The 21,457-nt window shown below is 45.9% G+C and overlaps 1 protein-coding gene across 1 annotated transcript in view; it reads left to right on the plus strand.

Moving 5' to 3' along the window:
- Positions 1-21,457, plus strand: part of WWP2 (WW domain containing E3 ubiquitin protein ligase 2) — a 155,129-nt gene that overhangs the window by 61,827 nt on the left and 71,845 nt on the right. Inside the window, exons 5-6 of the mRNA XM_058707642.1 lie at positions 6,525-6,662; positions 8,495-8,591. Of these exons, the coding sequence (XP_058563625.1) occupies positions 6,525-6,662; positions 8,495-8,591 (235 nt within the window). The remainder of the gene's footprint in view (positions 1-6,524; positions 6,663-8,494; positions 8,592-21,457) is intronic.

Consider the following 21,457-nt stretch of genomic DNA (forward strand, 5'->3'; position numbering starts at 1 on the left):
TCAGCTCCACAGCCGCCTACCGACAGCCATCCCTGTTTCATCTTACTCCTTACCCCAGTCTCCGCTGGGTTGTTTTTCCTTAAACCCCAGGTGTGTTTCATCCATAAGTATTTTACTATGTGGTTCTAAAAGATAAGGGCTCCCATAACCATAATGCCAATTTCATACCTAAAAAGCATACTGATAGTTATTGAAATATCATCAAATATCTAGCCCGGCTTACGTTTCCCCAGTTGTCTTACAAAGTTTCTTTTCTACCATGGGTTTGTTTGAATCAGGATATAAGTAATGCTGATAGGTCTCTTCAGTCCCTTTTAACCAATATGTTCTCCTTCCTCTTTTTACCCCTCAAAGTTGATTGTTGAAGAAAATGGACAGTTTGTCTTGTGGTTTCTCACCTTTTAAGGATTGTGCTGTTTATGTTCCTGAAGTGTGTTTTGACATGTTCCTCTGTCCCCCTGTGTCTCCTGTAAACTCATAGGCAGATCAAAATGCTCAATCTGGTTGGGTTCTTCTTTTTCCTTTCTGATGAGGTGGTGGTGCCCAATGTCTGCTGGTCTCTCTTGGCATGCTAGCTTGCTCAGTGTTCTCCTGGCACGGTCCTTGAGAGTTTGCAAGTTCTTATCCCCTAGATTCTAATGTCCGGCTCTCCTGCGGTCTGTTGACCTTCATAACACAGCATTATGTGGTATGGATAGCCAGTTAGTACTTAGAACGGAACAGAAGGGCACAGTCCCATAACCGAAGAAGTACATTTGCTGATTGCTGAAGTTATTAGCATGCGCTAACTGGGACCTTGGCTTTCTCAGAGAACTGAAGTCTCCTGCCAGCGGAATATTTTCATTATATATGTTCCATTTGGCCGTAACTGAATCAGACTTCCTCTGGCCATGCTCTGAGTTGGCGCTTTTTGCAGTGCCTGCCCATCATCTTGCCCAAAGCTTTCATTCCAAGGGTCTGGGGGCCCCATGTGCTTGGTGGGAGTCATGGGTCTTTCCTAACACATGCTAGGGAGGAGGCCAGGGTAGAGTCTTCGTTAACCACTGTGTTCCCAGAAGGTGTTGCCATGGCCTTGGCCCAACCCATCATCTGCTCCGGCCTGGAATATTGTACTGACTTCCTACCAGGTCTCATGTGCTTCTGCCCTTGCTCCTCCCGTGGCCTGAGTGATAGCACTACAGCACCAGTCACGTCCCTTCCTTGCTCACGATCCCTTAATGGCTCCCAATCTCACACAGAGTAAACTCCAGAGACCTTGCAAGAGCTCCAAGGGTCTCCTTGTGGCCTCTGGTTACCTACCTACTGCCCTCATGTCCTGCTCTTGTCTTCCCTCGGCCATTCCAGCCATACCAGCCTCCTTGCCATTCCTCACACATGCTCCCACGTGGGGCCTCTGCGCTTCCTTTTCTCTCCACCTAGAAGATTCTTCCCTGGATACCTACGTGGCCTCCCCTGCCCCATTCTTCTTTTGGTCTCTGCTTAGTTGTTGCCTTCCCAGGGACATTTTCTCATGGCTGCAGGTCCTCCTCCCACCTCCAGCACTCACCACCCGCTTTCCTCACTGGTGTTTCTCCTGCACTTGCCACCTTCTAACAGATTATGCAATTTTCTTAAAAAACAAAAACCAAAAAGCCTGCTTATTGTTTGTGTCTCCCAACTAGAATAGAAACACCCAGGCACGGCGTTTTTGTCTGTTTTGTTTCTGTTTAATCTCAGGGACGAGACTAGGAGGTGCTCGCTCCACGTCCGTGAACTGCGTGACCACAGGTGGAGGGGGCCTGACGAGGTGCGCTTCCTAGGCAAAATCACTGTACCGTACCCGTTCTTCCATCAGTTTCCTGGTTTTTGAGCAGCGCCTCACAAGGCAGCAGGACGACATGCTGCAGGAGAAAGGCCCTTTGTGGAGTCGTCAGTGTGGCTGTAGTGAAACCCGAGGGCCCCGGAGACCAAGTGGCTAATGCTGCTATTTATAGCTGGGATTCCAGTATATGTTTTCCAGCCACACTTACTTCTTTCAGCCTCCCCGGTATGCTCAGGTCTGTCACTCAATTAACTAATGGTTTCTTTAGTCCCATTATGCATTGTAGGGCTCCCCTGGCTCAGGTATTTTTTTTCAAAGAGAATAATGGGGAGTTCTGTTCTCAGAGGCTTAATTTTTTAATAGCCCTGCCAATTTAAAAAAGCCCTTTTCCAACTTTTTTATTATGAAAATTTCAAACCTACAGGAGAATGGAAAGAGTAATACAGCGCACACCCAGAGGCCCTCCACCTAGACCTTGCTAGCACGCTGCTGCCTTTGTTTTGCCGACACATGTGAGCCTGTGGGTGTGTGTATTCTTTTTCCTGACCATTTGAAGGTAAACTGCAGATACCATGGCACCTCATTCCTAAAAACTTCAGCGTATTTGGGGCGCCTGGGTGGCGCAGTCGGTTAAGCGTCCGACTTCAGCCAGGTCACGATCTCGCGGTCCATGAGTTCGAGCCCCGCGTCAGGCTCTGGGCTGATGGCTCGGAGCCTGGAGCCTGTTTCCGATTCTGTGTCTCCCTCTCTCTCTGCCCCTCCCCCGTTCATGCTCTGTCTCTCTCTGTCCCAAAAATAAATAAAAAACGTTGAAAAAAAAATTAAAAAAAAAAAACAAAAAACTTCAGCGTATTCTCCTATAAAACCATCTGAGAATACTTGCATAATTTGCATCTCCCGAGAATGACATTCACATTGAACCTTGGAAAATTAGCAGTCGTTTCATACATCATTTAATATCCAGTCTGGATGTAAATTTCTCCAATTGCCCCAGGAATACTTTTCAAGCCGATGTTTGGTAAAACATTGCATAACGTTTGGTGGTTATATTTCTTTACTTTTTTTTTTTTTTTTTAACATTTATTTATTTTTGAGACAGAGACAGAGCATGAACGGGGGAGGGGCAGAGAGAGAGGGAGACACAGAATCGGAAGCAGGCTCCAGGCTCTGAGCCATCAGCCTGGAGCCCGACGCGGGGCTCGAACTCATGGACCGCGAGATCGTGACCTGAGCTGAAGTCGGACGCCCAACCGACTGAGCCACCCAGGCACCCCTATATTTCTTTAAATCTAGAAGAGTCTCCTTGCCCTTCTTTTTTTTTTTTTTTTGGTAAGTTTTTAAAGATTTTAGTTATTTTGAGAGACAGTGCATGGACTGGGGTGGGGCAGAGAGAGAGAGAGAGAGAGAGAGAGAGAGAGAGAGAATCCCAAGCTCCTCTGCGCTGTTAGCACAGAGCCCCACATGGGGCTCAATCCCATGAACCATGAGATCATGACCTGAGCCAAAATCTCAAGAGTTGGATGCTTAACTGACTGAGCCACCTAGGTGTCCTTTTGCCCCTCTTTTTAGAAAAGAAGCAGTGTAATGACATTGTCTTTTTGAAGAGTCCAGGATATTATATATGTGTCCCATATTCTGGATTTGTCTGATTGCTTCCTCGTGGTATTGTGAATTTCTCTGTCCCTATATTTCCTGCAAATTGGGAAGGAGATTTAGTGGATTAGTTGGATTCAGGCTAAATGCTTTTAGAAAGAAGACTTGAAAAGTGATGTTGCGGGGTGCATGAGTGGTCCAGTCGGTTAGGTGTCTGACTCTTGACTTCAGCTCAGGTCACGATCTCACAGTTGGTGAGTTGGAGCCTCTCGTCAGGCTTTGCGCTGACAGCTTGGGGCCTGCTTGGGATTCTGTCTCCCTCTCTCTTTGCCCCTCCCCTGCTTGGTCTCTATTTCTCTCTCTCAAAATAAATAAAAAATAAACTTAAAAAAGTTACCTAAAAAAGCGATGTTGTGTACCTCATCCTGTGTCACGTCATGAAGTTTGTGTGTCGGGTGGTCTTGCTGTTAGCGATGCTTCATTTGATCACTTGGCTCTGACAGTGATGGCCAGAGATATCTCCGACTCTGTCTCTCTTTTTAGCGAATAGAACAGTGGAGCATTATGGTCTCCCAAGTTTTGTTGAAGGGGGAAAGACGTCCCTTCCCACTGGCTTTTTTTGAAGATAAAATGTATTTCAGGGCGTCGCAAGGTAGCTTCTGAGCCTACTGGTATATAATGACTCTACTGGACATGATTAATGGGTAAACCAGAAGAGAAGAGCTAAGTTGGAGCCTTGAGATGAGACCATGTAGAGAAAAAGTCAAGTTATGCCTGTGGCTTCTGTCAGAGGACCATGGCAGTGTGACTGTCAGGAGCTTGAAATTAGCAACAAGAGGCCTGGGCTGCCTCTGCCTTCCCGTTGAGCATTATCACCCCTCCAGAAAGGAGGGGACGACATGCCCACACTACATTTGTAAAATAATGGCCTTTGAGGCACTAAGAAAGGAATCACGGAACCCTTCTGAATACTCATCCCAGCACATTTCCAAGGCTGGTGTGCTGAATCCAAAAGGATGGGCATCTTTAGGAAGTGTCCTGGAAACAAGATGAGAAAACAGTTCATCTTCTAAGTAGCTCACCTTAGAAGACTTTTTGGAGTTTGTTGCTGCAACCCAGAAAAGGCTCCAAAAGGTCAAGAGAGGCGCAACTTTGCAGTGAACAAGGTAGACCAAGAGAACTGGGACTCTTCAGCCTAGAAACAGGAAAGTCAACAGGGAGATAATAAAAATGACAGCTTATTAGGAGCCCATGGGGTGCTCCTGTTTTCCAGATGGGGCGACTGGTGCTCATGTTAAGTAATTTGCACAACACTACAAGCACCACGTAGTAAAAGTGAGATTTGAAGCCAGTCTCCCTGGCACACGCCCCTCCTGAACTCTGTGCTCTACTTGGGCCCTGGATCTCGGCATAATAAGTAGGCAGACACCCTTGACTTTTCTTTTAAACAACAATAATAAACGTTTGTTGTCTCCTGGTTTCAGTGGGTCAAGATTTGTGAGTGGCTGAGCTGGGAAATCTGGCCAGGGATCTCTCATGAGGCTGTAGTCCATACATTGGCTGGACCATAGTCATCTGAAAGCAAGGCTAGGGCTGGAGGCTTGACTTCCGAGGTGGCTCATTTGCATGGCTGGCAAAGGGTGCTGGTTGTCAAAAGGCCTCAGTTCTTTCCTGACTGCTGGACTTTTGAAGGAACTAGTTTTCAGATTACAAGTGTTATTTTATATAAATATTTGGAACTCACCAAGTTCCTGAGTGAAAGTGACCGAAAATAGCAACAGACTCCAAAGGATTTGGAGAGATCCATTTCAGGGAAGAGAGATTAAGGTAAGGGAGAGACACTTAGGAGAACTTGAAAACCCAAAGGGTAACTGGTTCCCACATTATTATAGTAGATCCTGAATTGATCCAGACTTTTCCTAAGTTCTTAAAGGACTGTGTTTGTATTTTGATTTGGGACAGGCTTTTTTAGTTGGGGGGAGAGGTTGTTTCTAGAAAGTGCTCATAGAGATACTTATTTATGCATACCCTGCCTTGTTCTAGAGGACCAGGGAGATAGCTTATAATAATCTAGTGGCAACTCAGAGATAAAATAAAGTGGCGGTTTGGTGGGCGGTGGGTGGGGAAGGAGGTTGGAGTATGTGGCTCTTTTGTAGTCTGGTTTTGTAAGATGTGGGAAGGCCCTTTGGAAATCCTCATAAACGCTGCTCTCTTGGTAATTACCGAATAGCCCTGAGCTGGAGGTTGTAGCTCCCGAGCAGTAACTGGGTGGAAGCTGTTCTGTGTGGCCGGGCCTGCTGGTGGGGAGTCGGGGGGCGCTTGTGCCGCGGTTTCTAGCCCACGTAGGCTTTGGGGCATCTGCCTCGTGTCAGTTTGTTCCTTTTTTCTGCTGTGGTTCCACGATTCTTCTTGTTTGCCCACAGGGCTGACTTTGCCTGGTGTCCCAGGGGCTGGGTGACCCCGAGGTGCCTTCCCACCTCGGTTGTAGACCCCCTTTGTGGCTGGTTTATCCTAACGGACTAACCCAGGGCCACGGGACGATTGTGGAGCTGACTTACCTTTATTAAACTTTCATTGCTTAACGTTTTTTCCTCATTTCAAAGTGAGACCTCCTCAGGAGTGAAAATTCAAAACAAGTAATACTTTCTAACACAAATAAGAGAAGAAGCCCCTGCAAATCCTTCATCTAGAGATGACTCCTGATGACACTGCCTCAGGGTCTCCTGACCTGTTTCTCTTTTTTTTGCCACCATTGTCTGTCTATATGGGCAGGGGGGTTGCTGGCTTGTGACTCCTTCCTCCGGATGCCAGCAATTTCTCTTTGCTCTTCTCATGGTTCTTCGAGTACAAGCAGACAAAGAAGACATGGAGAAATTAGGTAGCTAACCCAATGATACAAAATGTTTTGAAAAATAGGAGTACAGCCTTTTCCCACCCATCTAATACAACAGTGATGACGATTAGACCTCTTCCTTCCCATTCTTCTTTCCACGCCCCGAGGCATATTTGAAGATGCAGGAAAATGTTGCCGGGACGCCAGAGTAGGTTAAATGAGGGCTTACAACTTACCCAGTCTTAACGTGGGGTGCATTTGCTTTACTCCATCCCTGTTGCTTTTTGTGTTCAACAGTGGAGAACACGCAGCTGACCCTGAACCTGCAGACGGAGAACAAAGGCGGTGTTGTCTCGGGCGGTGAGCTGACAATTTTCCTGGACGGGCCAACTGTTGATCTGGGAAGCGTGCCTAATGGCAGTGCCGTGACAGACGGTGAGTGCCGCCCTGCTCCCCAGGGTTGTGCCGGGATGGGGCGGGGCAGGCCTGGGTGGGAGTAGGAGGAGGTGCCCGGGGCTTGGTTCTCTACCAGGTACCTGGGTTTGGGTATCGCTCAGCCAGTCCTGGCCCCCTGATTCCTCTTAAGCAGTTCTTCGCATGATCAAAACTTGTGACATGATTTTTTAAGGACAGCTTTCTGATAAAGGACCAAAATAAATGCCAGGTCTTTGTAAGTGTGTTGTAGTTTGCTTTGAGAGCAGAGAAAATATCTTTTCATCCCACACGGGCTCTCGAAAATAAGATGTCTTTATTAAATGTTACTTGGGGCTCCTTTTTCTTCCCAATACAGTTAAACTTCCTGGAGGAGCTTGAAGGTGTCTTTTATAAGAAAGTATTGGGTGAGAAAGGGGGCTGTGTGTCTTAGAGATTCACACTAGCAAAATAGAGACAGAGGCAGGAAAATTGGAGTATCTCCCACTCTGTCCTGAACGAGGGCAGTTTGTTTCTTTTGATCTACTCTGAAATTAGTCACCTTTGGATCTAGCAGGAAATTATTTCATGAAGTCTGAGGTCTGAGATGGGCTGGGTTTCTCCATAATTTTTCTCGTTAAATGTGATGTAACTGTGGCACTTTCCAGGCCCCGACCAGGCTTTCTGTAGCTTTGAGGGAGTGAGATTTGAATTCTAATGCAAGGGCAGTAGGGTGGAATCTCAGTGATTGGATGGGCCTTGACTTGAGAAACCTCCCTGGACTGAGTGGTGCTTTGGGTACTTTTGGTGCATGGAGGAAACATGAATTATTCGCTCATTCTGCACGTATATCCGTAATTGAGCACCTGGTACGTACTAGGTCCTGGACCAGGTGCTAGCCAGATGGTGGGGGCAAAATTCATATGGTCTCTACTCCTAGGAGCTTCTGATTTACTTGGTGGAGGTGGGAATGTTAGACATGAAACAAGGAGGTGCAGAAATAATTATGTAACTGTAATTGTGACCAAAGTGATGAAGGAAAAGTACTGGGTGATATGAGAGTCCCATACTTTCGGGAAGTCTCACTTCAGCTAGGGACCAGGGAGGGTTTCTTTGAGGAAGCTGAGACCCGCCAGAGCTGAAGAGATTAGACAGGCCAAGGGGGAGGTGTGGGGAGGTGCAGGAGTGGGGTAGCTGAGTGAGAGGTCGAGGGGTCCCTTGTGCAGAGGCTTCAAGGTGGGAGAGAGCTCGGCCTGCAGTGGGAACAGAGGCGGCCAGGTGGAATGTGGAGAGCAGGAAGGAGAGTGGTGGCTGGCGAGGCTGCAAGGGCAGCTCGGCTCAGACCACCCAGCCTCGAAGGCCTTGGTGAGGACTTTGGACCTCGTCCTAAGAAGCAGAAAGCTGTTGAGGGGGTTTTTAGCAAAACGGTGTCATAATTTGATTTGAATTGAATCTGATTTGGCTTTTTAAGAGCTTTCTGGTTGTGATATGGACGAGTGCAGTGCCCTAATTCCTTGCTCCCACTTTGCACGGTCAGCATGGGTTCTGCGTCTCGTGTGGTGCAGCTGAAGTTTATTCAGTGCACAAGGCAAGTTGCTTGGAAGTGCCTGAGGTATTCTTGAAGGTCTTGGAGAAGAAGAGCTGTTTCCCAGGTTTGAGCGCCTCTGTGTGGGGGCCCCAGTCAGATCTCATCTGGCTGTCCCTCTGCCTGTTCGAGCTGGAGGCCGTGGCTTGCTAGGTGTGGTGGATAACCCAAACGCATGGAGTGAACTTTGTTCCTGAGCCACAATCTCAAACAAACCAGGGCTGAGCTTCTCAATGTTTCTGTCTTTTCTTGTGATGGGTCCCCTGTCTAGGATCCCAGCCACCTTCAAGAGAATCCAGCGGGACAGCTGTCGCTCCAGACAACCGGCACCAGCCCCCCAGCACAAACTGCTTTGGTGGGAGATCTCGGTAAGACAACCTCCCCCAACCCCCCAACCACCCCCCCCCCCCCGCCCCACCCCGCTTGTGGACAAGGAGGAGCTGGGAAGGTGCTCAGAGCTATTGGAAAACATGTTGGGAGGTGGCGAGGAACAGTTTATGTTAGAAACTGTTGGAAATTTCCAGAGGGCTTATCCCTGACTCAGTGTGTTAAGGAGGTGCTGAGGGGGGAGTACAGAACTCAGGATTCTCAGAATGGTCAGGCGTTCCTTGTCAGAGATTGGGACTGGCTAAACTGGTTATTTGGTTAAGAGCCGCCAAACAGAGCTTGGCTAGTGTTTTGTGATTCAGGGTCAGCGACCACGGTTATCCTTTTAGGATGTACATGCAAATGTTTAGAGCAATGGTTCTTTGTAAGTGAGATTTTCTGTCTGTGCGTTTCTATTTTTGGGGGTGATCCATGGTTCCCTTTGGGCTATTGATTAAGACCTCCTGAACTGGAAGTCTGAATTATATTATACTTATTATACATATCGAGAGTGACTTAATTTCCTGCATGCCTGTCTTATACCTGTATTAATGGTGCGAACTCATTTCCTTGGCAACTGAATTCCAAGACAGGAGAATAGTTTTAGGTATATTAGAGACGTGGGGAGGAGGGAGTTGGGAACCTGTTTTTATTATTTATCACAGTGTATAAAACCCCCAAACACTTTAAGGAAATTATAAGGAAAAGAATCATATGAGTGCAGTTTGTAAATCGTTATTACCTGCAGAGAGTAGATAAAAAACTAGTAAAAATCTTCTGGAACAAATCCCAAGGATTGGGAATAATGCTTTGAGAAACACAGTATGATTTCAGCCAGTACCCACAGCGTCTCAAATGATCCCTCTGATGACAGCCATCAGCCTCACTGGATGTGGTGGTTTTGAGGGTCTGTACAGTTTCGGTGCCAGGCAGGTGTCAGGAGCAAGAGAGGGTCAGATGTTTAGATCTTTTGTCTGTGGCGTCACTAGAAGCCAGGGTGCCATTTTCCTGTTCTCTTTTCTCCAAGCCTCTGCAAAGGTGTTACCTCCCACCCTGGAGACCATTCACTTTTTCTCGACTCACTGGATGAGTTATAAGTTGGGATAAACAGGCAAGTGTCACAGGGTAAAGACCAGTGATATAATTGGCAAATTTTGTGTCAACAGAGGCCTGAGGAGCACCCAGAACTAGAGAGAACAGAATCTCTTTGGTAGTGAGCAGCCGGCGGAGAAGAACACCTCAGCACATCACCCGCTGAGAGCGATGCCTTCTTAGCTTTGGCACTAGTAGCTGCCATCTTGGTCTTTGAGCTGACTCGGAAAGTTTGTGTCATATGTGACTGATGTCACTTATTTGGGGGCTGGAAGGCAGAGTCTGGCCCTTAGTAACTTTGGAATTAAGTTCTTGACCTATTTATTGCTCTCTGAAGTTCTCTAGTTAATCTTGAAATTCACATGTCCTAGTAGCCCTTCTTTGTCATTGTTAGTGCTGAGGATTACTGTCTTTTAAGGCAGCAAGCAGACTTCCAGCAGAAAATTGGATGCATTTTTGCCCATCACACATGGTAGACATTCGATTTTGGTTAATTATTGGTGGGCAGAGTGCCTTCCAAGTAGCTGGGGCCGTGTGGGCATCCACATTGGCCTGCTAAGCTCCTGTAGCCTTTTCTACACATGGCCTCTGAGTTTTCACAGGCCTCTGCCTTCTAAGTATTTATTCTGTGTTCACATGGAGCCTGCTGCCGTTCAATAGCAAACACTTGTGAAAGGATCATCTGAAGGCAGTGTCTTCTGTGTCACTGAGAACTCCTTTCCTCCGTTGCTGCCGCACTTCAGGAGATGGTGTGCACGAGCAGTGGTAGCGGGGTAGTTGACTGGACAAGGGTACGGGGCTTTGAAATCAGAAAATACAGATTGAATCCTGGCCTCTCATTTACTTGCTGTGTGATATCGGACGAGCTGCTAAACCTCTCAGCACCTCAGTTTTTTTCACATGTGAAATGGGGATATCGCCTGCCTCAAAAGCTCATTGTAGGAAATAACGGAGATGGGCTATGTCAGTGTGAGGGCTTGCCTATGGGGCATGCTCAGGGAGAGTGGTGGGAGGTTCCTTTGCTCTGGAGAGTCTGTTGTATGCCCCTCCTGACCCCCAAAGCTGGGAAGTGTGGCATGGCTGATTATTTTTGCATCAAGGACTGTAATTAGGAGGGTGATGAATGAAACCTTCAGGATTCAAGGACAATCCTCCACTGTCCTTGGTTTCCTGGGGCAGGGAGGATGGGCTTCTCCCTGCTGCCTCTGGACTAAATGTTTAGCCTTTGCTGTCTGACGGGGTAGGTTTTTCCTGGACTTGGGGGCCACTCACCATGATCAAGGATGCTCTGATGTGCCCAGAAAGGTTAACACTGCAGTGTCAAACAGCTGTTTCCTCTCCTTTCTCCTACTTTATTAAGGTTTAGAACCAGAACCATGTAAGGGTTTTACTTAGAGGTTCATCTACCCAAGTTCATCCAGCAAAGGGACCATTTGCTTGCCAAGCATGACCTCCAAGCTCTTTGAGTGGGATTTATCCACTCCTTAAGAATAATTGGGTGAAACATCTCTGGTTATTTACCATCTGGTCTTCCACATGGCAGCCAGCATGGGATTGCCACCAACGACCCATGTGGCATAACTTGATTTATAGACACACCATATTAGTGTGCAGCACGTGGGTCTGGTTGAATAAAGAATGCATTAATGTCATAAATTGTGTGTAGTCTTAGAATGAAATACTATCCCATAGTAAAAATGGGGTGAAAGATAGTTGCCTCAATATGGGGGAATCTCAGAAACATAGTGTTGAACAAGAGGAGCAGGCCACCGGGGGGGAAAATATAGTATGATGTAATTTATATAAAGTTAAAAAATGTCAAACTAAACCACATATATTTTTTAATGGATACCTCCATGGGGAGTAAAGCCATAAAAAAATGAAAAGGAATAATTAACCCTGAATTCAGTAGAATGGTTATCGTTGTGGGGGCGGAGATGGGTAAAGTGAGGAAACTTGGAAACTTCATGGCACCGTGAATGTGGGGGGTGGGTCCTCGAGTGTTCGTCTTCCTTTTCTTCTTAGAACCAAACATATTTAATATATTCCTTTGCTTACCTGGCATATTTCACAATAAAAAAGTAAAAAGCAGCCTCTGTCACCCTGAGAAAACTGACCAGCGATGGTATTAGGTTGGAGAAACTGTTGTTTGCTGTTGAGGCAGACAGATTTCGGAATTTAGGATTTCTCCAGGCTCAGTAATGATCACTTACTTCTTCCGCGCAGTCTATCTTTGTAACAGTGGCCAATGATTCTAAGTCAGTGATCCACATTGGCCTCAGAGGTCATGCTCCTGTCCTGTTCCAACTCTCTCCCAGGCTTGAGAGCTGAGTTTGGGAGTTGGGGGAGTGGGTTCCAGATGAAGGCTGGCCACTGCCAGGTAACGTGTCAGAACGGCACTTATCTTGGTGGGCTGAGAGGGCTGGTCTAACACTCCTCGGTGTTTGGAGTGGGGGCGATTACGTGGCTTACCCCGGATTCTGTCAGCATGCCATGCTGCGCTGCGTCCTCAGCCAGTGTTCCTCATTCCAGTCCGACAGTGGCGAGCGCCTGGTGTGCAAAGGAGCCCCCTGGGAGAGTGTGTGCTGGCTGGCACAGGGAGGGCCTACCACACCCTTTAATAATCCCCCAGCGTTTATTTTATTTTGCTGGAACGAGGGCTGGCTTTGGGAGCCATGCCTAAGTCAATTCAGGTTTTGAAGATGTGAGATGTGCCTGGTGCTGTGCACACATTGCACGCGACACGGCTTCTGCTTTCCACGGCGAGGTCACAGTCTTTGTGATATATGTACGGGTTGTGTGGGAAACAGACAAATAAACCATGAGCATCATGGGAAGTTCAGAGAGAGAGGTCCGTGTGTGGAGAGGGAAAGACCGAGGACAGAGTGGAGGGGGCATCTGCAGAGAGACTGTCGTCTGTTGTCCGACGGTCCCGTGCAGTGTCTTGGGAACTATGGAAGGGGCGAACGGTGAACCACAGAAGCCAGCAGCGGGGCATACGTGCAGGGAAAGAAGGGGATCCGCACCGGTAGTGGCAGCTGTCGTCAGAGTCACTGTTTGGTTAGAAATGGGCGTGAAATTCAAGACTGGAGAGTAGACAGTCAGGATGTTTGAGTCCCTCCGTACTTGGCTGATGCGTCGTCACCTGTGAGTTTTTCCCCGTGCCGCGGTTATATGAAGTTAGGGAGTTGAGGTGCAGCCAGCTCCCGGATGACCCGCAGGGTGGTGTGTGAGCAATGCCGCTCCTCTAAGCACAGCCTGAAATTTCCTCCGACTTGGGTACCTAGCCAGGAGCCCCTCTAGATTTGCCACAGTTACGTAGGGAAATGGGGAGACCAAAAGGGAAGAATGCACTGAACTTTTTCATTAATAGGTCTGAAGACCGAAAGAGATCTTGTTGAAGGAGCTGTAAGGGGGCTTCGGCAATTAATTTCCCTTCATTCCGTGTGTACATGTCTGTTTTGTGTAAGAGCATGTGTGATCATGCACGAATGTATATGCATATGTGTGTTTGGCGTGAAGGGATAGAAGCCTTGAATTTGCTTATGCCCATCATCAGCTGTGAGTGTTGGCCAGCGTCGGTCAGAACCTGCATTTTAACGTGCTCCCCTGTGATTCTCTTACGTGCAAAAGTTTCAGAACCTCTTGTGATGGAATTTTAATCCTCCCTCCTTTCCTCTTTCTCTTTTTACCCTGCTTTGATAAAAATATATCAAATTTATGGACTCCCGTGCCTTGGCATTAATGACCTCTGAAGATTTAAAAGAGCTGTAGTCTCAGAGACTTACAAAGCCCCAAGGTCTCTGGTGAGCTCTAAATAGCCCATCAGCTGTGTCTGCAGACAGCCCAGCCCAGAAAGGAAAGAAAAATAAACTCAAGCAGGCATGCGTCTGCTGGGAACGCTGCTGGGAGTCCTGGGAGGACCAGGGGGGTTTGGGAAGCAAAGCTAATGGGGACAGAGGGACGGACAGGATGAGAGTTGAGTCTTTGGGCACTGGGCCGTTCTCTCAGTTATCACTGGCCACTGTTAACCTCCCCTTCAGTTGAGATGACTAAAGGCTACTTGATTTGAAACCACGGTTATTTAGAGATGTCACCCTGTCGGCATGAAGCTCAACTGAACACCTTTACAATTTTCATTCAAGCCTCCCACCCAACAGCTTTTACTTCCAGTCCTCAGGATTGCTGAGGAAGCAAAAGGATTAAGCAGAGAAGTTAAGTGTGGGGCACCTGGGTGGTTCAGTTGGTTGAGAGTCCAATTCTTGATTTTGGCTCAGGTCATGATCTCACGGTTTATGAGATTGAGCCCTGCATCGGGCTCTGCTCTCACAGCATGGAGCCTGCTTGGGGTTCTCTCTGTCTCTCCCTCTCTCTGTTCCTCCCCTGCTCCCACTCTCTCTCTCAAAATAAATAAACATTAAAAAAAAAAAGAGAAATTAGTGTAATTCATTTATTCCTTCAGTGATAACTAAGACACAGTCCCTGCTTACAAGGGACTCTCTTCTGAGTAGTTGGTTTAGATGGAATAGGATTGAGACTGTGGACAGTAGTCTTACTGCATTGTCAAAGCAAGGCATTGAAAAGTAGTCATGGAGATTAATTACATTCATTTATACATTAATTTATTAATTTTATACCAATTAAAACTATGCACTATACAGTACTATATACTTATCTCTTCATTTTATAGGTAGTTATTGGGCATTTCTTTTCTGTGAGCCTAGAGAGGTGTGGTGTGTGCCAGAAAGCTGGTTGGGAACTTTTCGTGAGCTAGGAGAAAGTAAGGCAGCTATCTGCAATTAAAGGCAGTATTTGTTCTACACACAGGAATGCCAGGCTCTGAGCTATGTTGTGGTGATACAAAGATAGAAAGCCGTGGTCCCTGTCATCACGGACTGTGGCATCTAGCAGGAGACAGACACATAGGTGATAATTAGGATAGGGTGATGGACCCCACCATGGTGGTGAGTTCACATGCAAGAGGAGGATAGTGGAAGGTGTACCCAAATCCACCTGGGGGATTTAGGGGACACCTCCCACGTTGGAGCTGTACTTTGAAAGGAGCTTGCAGACCAGCGACATCAGGGTAAGGGAAGTCATTCCAGGAAGAGAGTGCAGCAGGGCGGAGACAAGGCGGAATAAAGAGAATTTAGCATATCCGAGGAAATGTTAGCTAGTTGGTAATGTCCATATGTAAGATATTTGGGCTGATAGCTATAGCAAACTATGGTTCACAGGGAAGATCCAGGATGCCACCTGTTTTTTTGTTTTTGTTTTTTTTACTTTTTTTTTTTAATGTTTATTTTTGAGAGAGACACACACAGTGCGGGTCGGGAGGGGCAGAGAGAGGGGGAGACACAGAATCCAAAGCAGGCTCCAGGCTCGAGCTGTCAGCATAGAGCTCGATGTGGGGCTCAAACTCATGAACCGCAAGACCGTGACCTGAGCCAAAGCCAGATGCTTAAGGAACTGAGGCACCCAGGCGCCCCTATTTTTCTTTTTTTTTAAAGAGCGGTGTTAGGTTCACTGCAAAATTGAGCAGAAGGTACAGAGATTTCGATTTCCCGTATGCCCTCAGCCCCCACATACACGTCTCCCCTACTCTTAACATCCCGAACTGGCACAACACGTTAAAAAAAAAATTTATTTTTGAGAGCGAGAGAGAGAGTGTGAGCAGGGAAGGGGTAGAAAGAGCGGGAGACACAGAATCTGAAGCAGGCTCCAGGCTCCAGGCTCTGAGCTGTCAGTACAGAGATCATTACCTGAGCCGAAGTCAGACACTTAACCGACTGAACCACCTGGGTGCTCCTAGTGCAGCACATTTGTTAAACAGTCGATGAACCTACACTGACACATCCTCATCCCCCAAATCCGTGGTTTGCATTACATTTCACCCTTGTACATTCTCTGGGTTTTGATGAATTTATAGTGACGCTTATCCACCATTATACTGTCATACAGAATAGTTCTACTGCCCTAAAAATCCTCCGTGCTCTACCTGTTCATCTTTCCCTCCCCGTCAACTCCTGCAACGAGTGATTCCTTTATAGTTTCCGAAAGACTCTGCCTTTTCTAGAATGTCATATCATTGGAATCATAAAGTATGTAGCTCAGATCGGCTTCTTTCACTTAGTAGTAATGCATTTAGGTTTCCTCCATGTTATTTTATGACTTGATAGTGCATTTCTTTTTAGTGCTGAATAGTATTCCATTGGATGTACACAGTTTATTCATCCATTCACCAACTGAAGGACAGGCTTGATTCCGTCCAAGTTTTAACAGTCATGAGTAAGGCTGCTAGAAACATCCGTGTGCAGGTTTTTTTGTAGACATACTTTCAGCTCTTTGAGGTAAATGCCAAGGAGAGTGATTGCTGGAACATATGGTAAAAGTATGTGTAGTTTTTTTTTTTTTTTTAAGTTTATTTACTTTGAGAGAAAGAGAGAGAGAGAGAAGAGAGAAAGAGAATGCACACGAGCCAGGGAGGGGTAGAGAATCCCAAGCAGGCTCTGCTCTGTCAGCACTGAGCCCAATGGGGGGCTCGAAGTCACAAACCATGACATCATTGACTTGAGCTGTAATCAAGAGTTGGATGCTTAACCGACTGAGCCACCCAGGCTTCCCAAAGTATGTTTAGTTTTGTAAAAAACTACCAGGTTGTCTTCCATAGTAGCTGTACTATTTTATGTTCCCACCAGCAATGAATGATAGTTCCTCTTGTTCTGTATCCTCACCAACATTTGGTGTTATCAGTGTTCTAGATTTTGGCCATTCTAATAACTTTGTAGTAGTATCTCATTGCTGTTTTAATTTGCATTTTCCTGATGATAGATGACATGGAGCATGTTTTCATAGCTTTATTTGTCACCTATGTTGTTGTTTGGTGAAGTGTCTTTTTAGGTCTTTGGTCTATTTTTTAGTTGGGTGGTTTCTTTTCTTTTTTTAAAATATTTGTTTATTTATTTATCTTGAGAGGGAGAGAGAGAGTGAACAAGAGTGGAGGAAAGGGTCAGAGGGAGATATAGAGAGAGAAACCCAAGCAGACCCAATGTCCAACACAGAGCTTAATGTGGGGCTCAGTTTCACAATGGTGAGATCATGACCTGAGTGAAAATCGAGTCAGACGGTTAACCAACAGAGCCACCCAGACGCCCCTGGGCGGTTTCTGATGGTTGAGTTTTAAGAGTTTGTATATTTTGGGTATCATTTCCTTATTAGATATGTCCTTTGCAAACATTTTCTTTTAGTCTGTGGCTTATCTTTATGGTCTTGATAACCTGTTTTTGTAAATAATATTTTATTTATTTAGTAAGTAATGTTTTATTTGAATACAGCTATACTCGTTCATTTACATATTGTCTATGGCCACTTTTATGCCCCAGTGGCAGAGTTAAGTAGTTGTGACAGAGATTGGACGGTCTGCAAAGCATAAAATATTTGCTGTTTGGCCTTGTATAGGCAGTTTGCTGATCCCTGCTATAGGAGATGGTAAGAAGGTGAGACCCAATTCATAAAGGGCCTTTATGCTTTATTGAGGACTTTTTTTTTTTTAAATAATTTTTTAATGTTTTTTTATTTTTCAGAGAGAGAGAGAGAGAGAGAGAGAGAGAGAGAGAGACAGAGTATGAGTGGGGGAGGGGCAGAGAGAGAGGGAGACACGGAATCTAAAGTAGGCTCCAAGCTCCAGGCAGTCAGCACAGAGCCCGACGGGGGGGCTGGAACTCACAAACCATGAAACATGACCTGAGCCAGAATTGGACGCTTAACCGACTGAACCACCCAGGTGCCCCAAAACTTTAGATTTTTAAATTCTTTGGAGATAGTGAACCACTGAATTTTGAGAAAGGGCATGATGTGCTATTTCTGTAATACATTATTCAGGAAAATATCAAATGGATACATTTGAAGTTGTATCAGTTAAGGTTCATTCCAGGAAATAGAAGTCACTCAAATAGAAGCCACTCGAGGTATCTTGAGCAGAAAGGGATTAAATGTGTGGAATTAAGTGTTTACAGAAGTCTTTGTATGGGCTGGAAGAACAGAAGCATGACCTTCCCCATCCTTGGTTTTAAGGTCACAGCCCTGCATCTGCAATCCACATGTTGGGAAACTGTTGCTGCCCCTACACCTGCCTCACACATAGGAAGCTGGTGGCCAGGGTATAAAGAATGGGGGGTGCCGGAGCCCCTGCCAGTCATCAGGACCACAAGAGGAATGGCCTCTGCTTTCTTTCTGCTTTCCAAATCTGCAAGAACTTCTCATTCGTATAATCTGCATTACTTCCAGAACTTAGCTGCAAGGGAATTTAAGGGTCTTCTGGCCCCTGAGCAAGTAGGCAGAAGCAGGGATACTTGTAGAATAGAAGAGATTGGGGATGTCTGCCACAGTGGAGGTTGAAATTAGAACCAGGGGGGCGCCTGGGTGGTTCAGTCGGTTAAGCGTCCGACTTCGGCTCAGGTCATGATCTTGCGGTCTGTGAGTTCGAGCCCCGCGTCGGGCTCTGTGCTGACCGCTCAGAGCCTGGAGCCTGTTTCAGATTCTGTGTCTCCCTCTCTCTCTGCCCCTCCCCTATTCATGCTCTGTCTCTCCCTGTCTCAAAAATAAATAAAATGTTAAAAAAAAAAAATTTAAAAAAAAAAAAAAAAAAAAAAAGAAATTAGAACCAGGGACCAAGAAGAGGACTGTTGTAGGGAACTGATGAGTAAGGAATTGATGACTGGCCTTGGGCAGTGGGCAGAATGGAGAGAAGTCAAGAGAAATACCTAGAAATACCTAGGAGGTGTAATCACTGAGCAGGACTGGGTGACTGACTAATGAGACGGGGTGAAGGATGAACAGGAATAGAGAGGACTCGGTGCTTAGATTGTGATGTTATTCAAGGAAATAAGAAATGCAGGAGGGGAGGAGCTTATGAAGCTGTCACTTTAAAATGGCATCCCCCATAATGGTTGAGATTGGTGTTAGCAGCTTCTGTGAAAAGGTAGCACCGTGTGGCCCTGGGGCAGTCACACTCTGAAAGTGTATCCTTAGGGGCAGGAATGAAAACCAAACTTGAAGAGATAGAGAGCAAAACAAAGTGTATTTCTGATATTGGACTATGGGGCCAGTATAAGAGTCACCACAATGAGGGCACAGCGGTGGTGTTTCTACTTTAATTATATCTGTATCTGGATTCTGGGATTTCTTAGTTCTAGAAAATTGTGGTTGAAAGGGACAGGATATACAGAGAAGCAAATAAAGAGAGTATGGGTTTTGGAGAAATGACTTTTTAGTCCTGGGAGCTTAGGCAGCTTGGGTATGTGGTGATTAAGAAGCAGAACAGAACTGATGGCAGATGCTTTGGACAGATGGGGATGGCAGGGAGAGGGGGGCTTAAGCCATTTGGTGGCATAGTGTGGCATGATGAGGTTAGACTTTTCCTTTAGGATTCTGCGGGCACTCAGTGACTCCTTTTGAAATTGCCAAGCTCTATGGAAGTGGAGATTTGGGGTTTAGTTTTTTGTTTTTTTTAATGTTTATTATTGAGAGACAGAGAGAGACAGAGCATGAGCATGGGATGGGCAGAGAGAGGAGGAGACACAGAATCTGAAGCGGGCTCCAGGCTCTGAGTTGTCAGCACAGAGCCTGATGCCAGGCTTGAACTCACAAACCACAAGATCATGACCTGAGCCTAAGTTGGCCGCTTAACTGACTGACCCATCCAGGTGCCCCTGGGATTTAGTTTAGTGGGTGTCTTTACAATGGCATACTCCGTAGCCTTGATAGAATGATGCATTTCAAACATTGAAACGATTCTATATTTAAGTTTTGTGTTAGATAAAAATATTTACGGAACCGAAATACAGAGTTTATATAGCATTATGCTTCATGTGTCACAGTGTTCCTGAAGTTATCATGTACCCTTAACTTATTAAAATATAGGGGCACCTGGGTGGCTCCGTTGGTTAAGCGTCCGGCTCTTGACTTTGGCTTGGGTCATGATCTCACAATTTGAGTTCGAGCCCTGCATCTGGGTCTCCACTGACAGCACAGAGCTTGCTTGGGATTCTCAATCCTCCCTCTCTCTGCCCCTGTCCTGCTCCTGTGCTCTGTTTCTCTCTCTCTCAGGATGAATAAATAGACTTAAACAAAAAAAACTTATTAAAAATATAGTGAAGATATTGGTCTCAATATTCTTTGGGTCTCCCATCTTTATTTCCCTTTATGTGTTAGTTCACTTCATTCTTGCATCTGCTTCTATCTTTCCCCCAAAATTACAGCCACAGAGGCTCACCTGACCTTTCTGCAGGTTTACCTCATGGACTAGTTCTTTCTGGAAACATTCTGTGCCTTGGCTTCTATAATAATGGAGAATATTAGAGTGATCCTCTTTTTTCTGTTTTTTTTTTTTTTTTTTTTTTTTTTTTTTTAGCATTTTATTTATTTTTGAGACAGGGAGAGACACAGCATGAACGGGGGAGGGTCAGAGAGAGGGAGACACAGAATCCGAAACAGGCTCCAGGCTCTGAGCTGTCAGCACAGAGCCCGACGCGGGGCTCGAACTCACGGACCGCGAGATCGTGACCTGAGCCGAAGTCGGCCGCTTAACCGATGTCGGCCGCTTAACCGACTGAGCCACCCAGGCGCCCCTGTTTTTTTTATCTTTATTGATTAAAAAATAAATCTGATCCATGGAAATATACATATACATATATATGTATATATATATTACACATATACATATATATGCATATATATGCATATATTATAGAGCAGCGGGATGCAGTAGTAAATGGGGCAGTCAAGTGAGTCATCATTAAGAAGGTGACCTTTCTGCAAAGATTTGAAGAAGAATAGGGCTGGCCATGAGGATATGTGGGAGGAAGACTATTGGGGCAGAGGAATGGCTTCTGCAGAGCCCCGTGGAGCTGGAAGAGTGGTGGGGAGGCTGGTTTGGCTGGTGTGGAGGGAGTAGTGGGAAAATAGGAGAGGGGGGCAGCACTAGATGGGGCCAAATCATGTCTATGAACTTCTGTTTTATGCATTTTAAGGTCATTTTATTGGCACATACTATGAATTTGAAATATGACTTATGGCGAATTGAACTTTGTCCTGATCTCATGATCCTCTGTTTTTTTAGTACTTTTTCTCTTAAAATTTATTTGGTCTGCACAGTGAAAAGGAACAATCAACAACAACGTACATGGTACTCAAAAGCATCAGGTGGAGTGCAAGAAGCCAGACACAAAAGGCTGAATTGTAGCCTATAGCATTCTGGAAAATGCAAAATTACAGGGATAGACATCTAATCAGCAGTTTCTAGGAACTGATGGGAGGGATTAACTGCAAAAGGGCACCGAGAATGGAAATGCCCTGTGTCTTGAATATGGTGGTGGTAACACGATTGTATACATTTGTTACAACTCATTAGACAGTACCCTTAAAAAGGGTGAATTTTACTCTGTGTAAGTTACACCCGATTTGTAAAAATTATTTTTAAAAATCTGTTTGGTTTGACATTAGCATAGCTGTCCCAGCTTCCTTTTTGTTTCATATTTGCTTGGCATGTATTTTTCCCTGCCCATTTATTTATTTATTTATTTATTTATTTATTTGTTTTTGAGGAGGAGTAAGACCCAAGTGAGTGAGGGGGGGGTGTAGAGAGAGGGAGAAGGAGAGGGGAGAGAGAGAGAGAGAGGGAGGGAGGGAGAGGGAGAAGGAGAGGAAGAGGGAGAGGGAGAGAAAACAGGGCTCACCCCAAGGAGGGGGGTGGGTGGAGGGGAGTTTGGTCCCATGC

Source organism: Neofelis nebulosa, chromosome 17, assembly GCF_028018385.1.
Source record: "Neofelis nebulosa isolate mNeoNeb1 chromosome 17, mNeoNeb1.pri, whole genome shotgun sequence".
Lineage (NCBI taxonomy): Eukaryota > Metazoa > Chordata > Mammalia > Carnivora > Felidae > Neofelis > Neofelis nebulosa.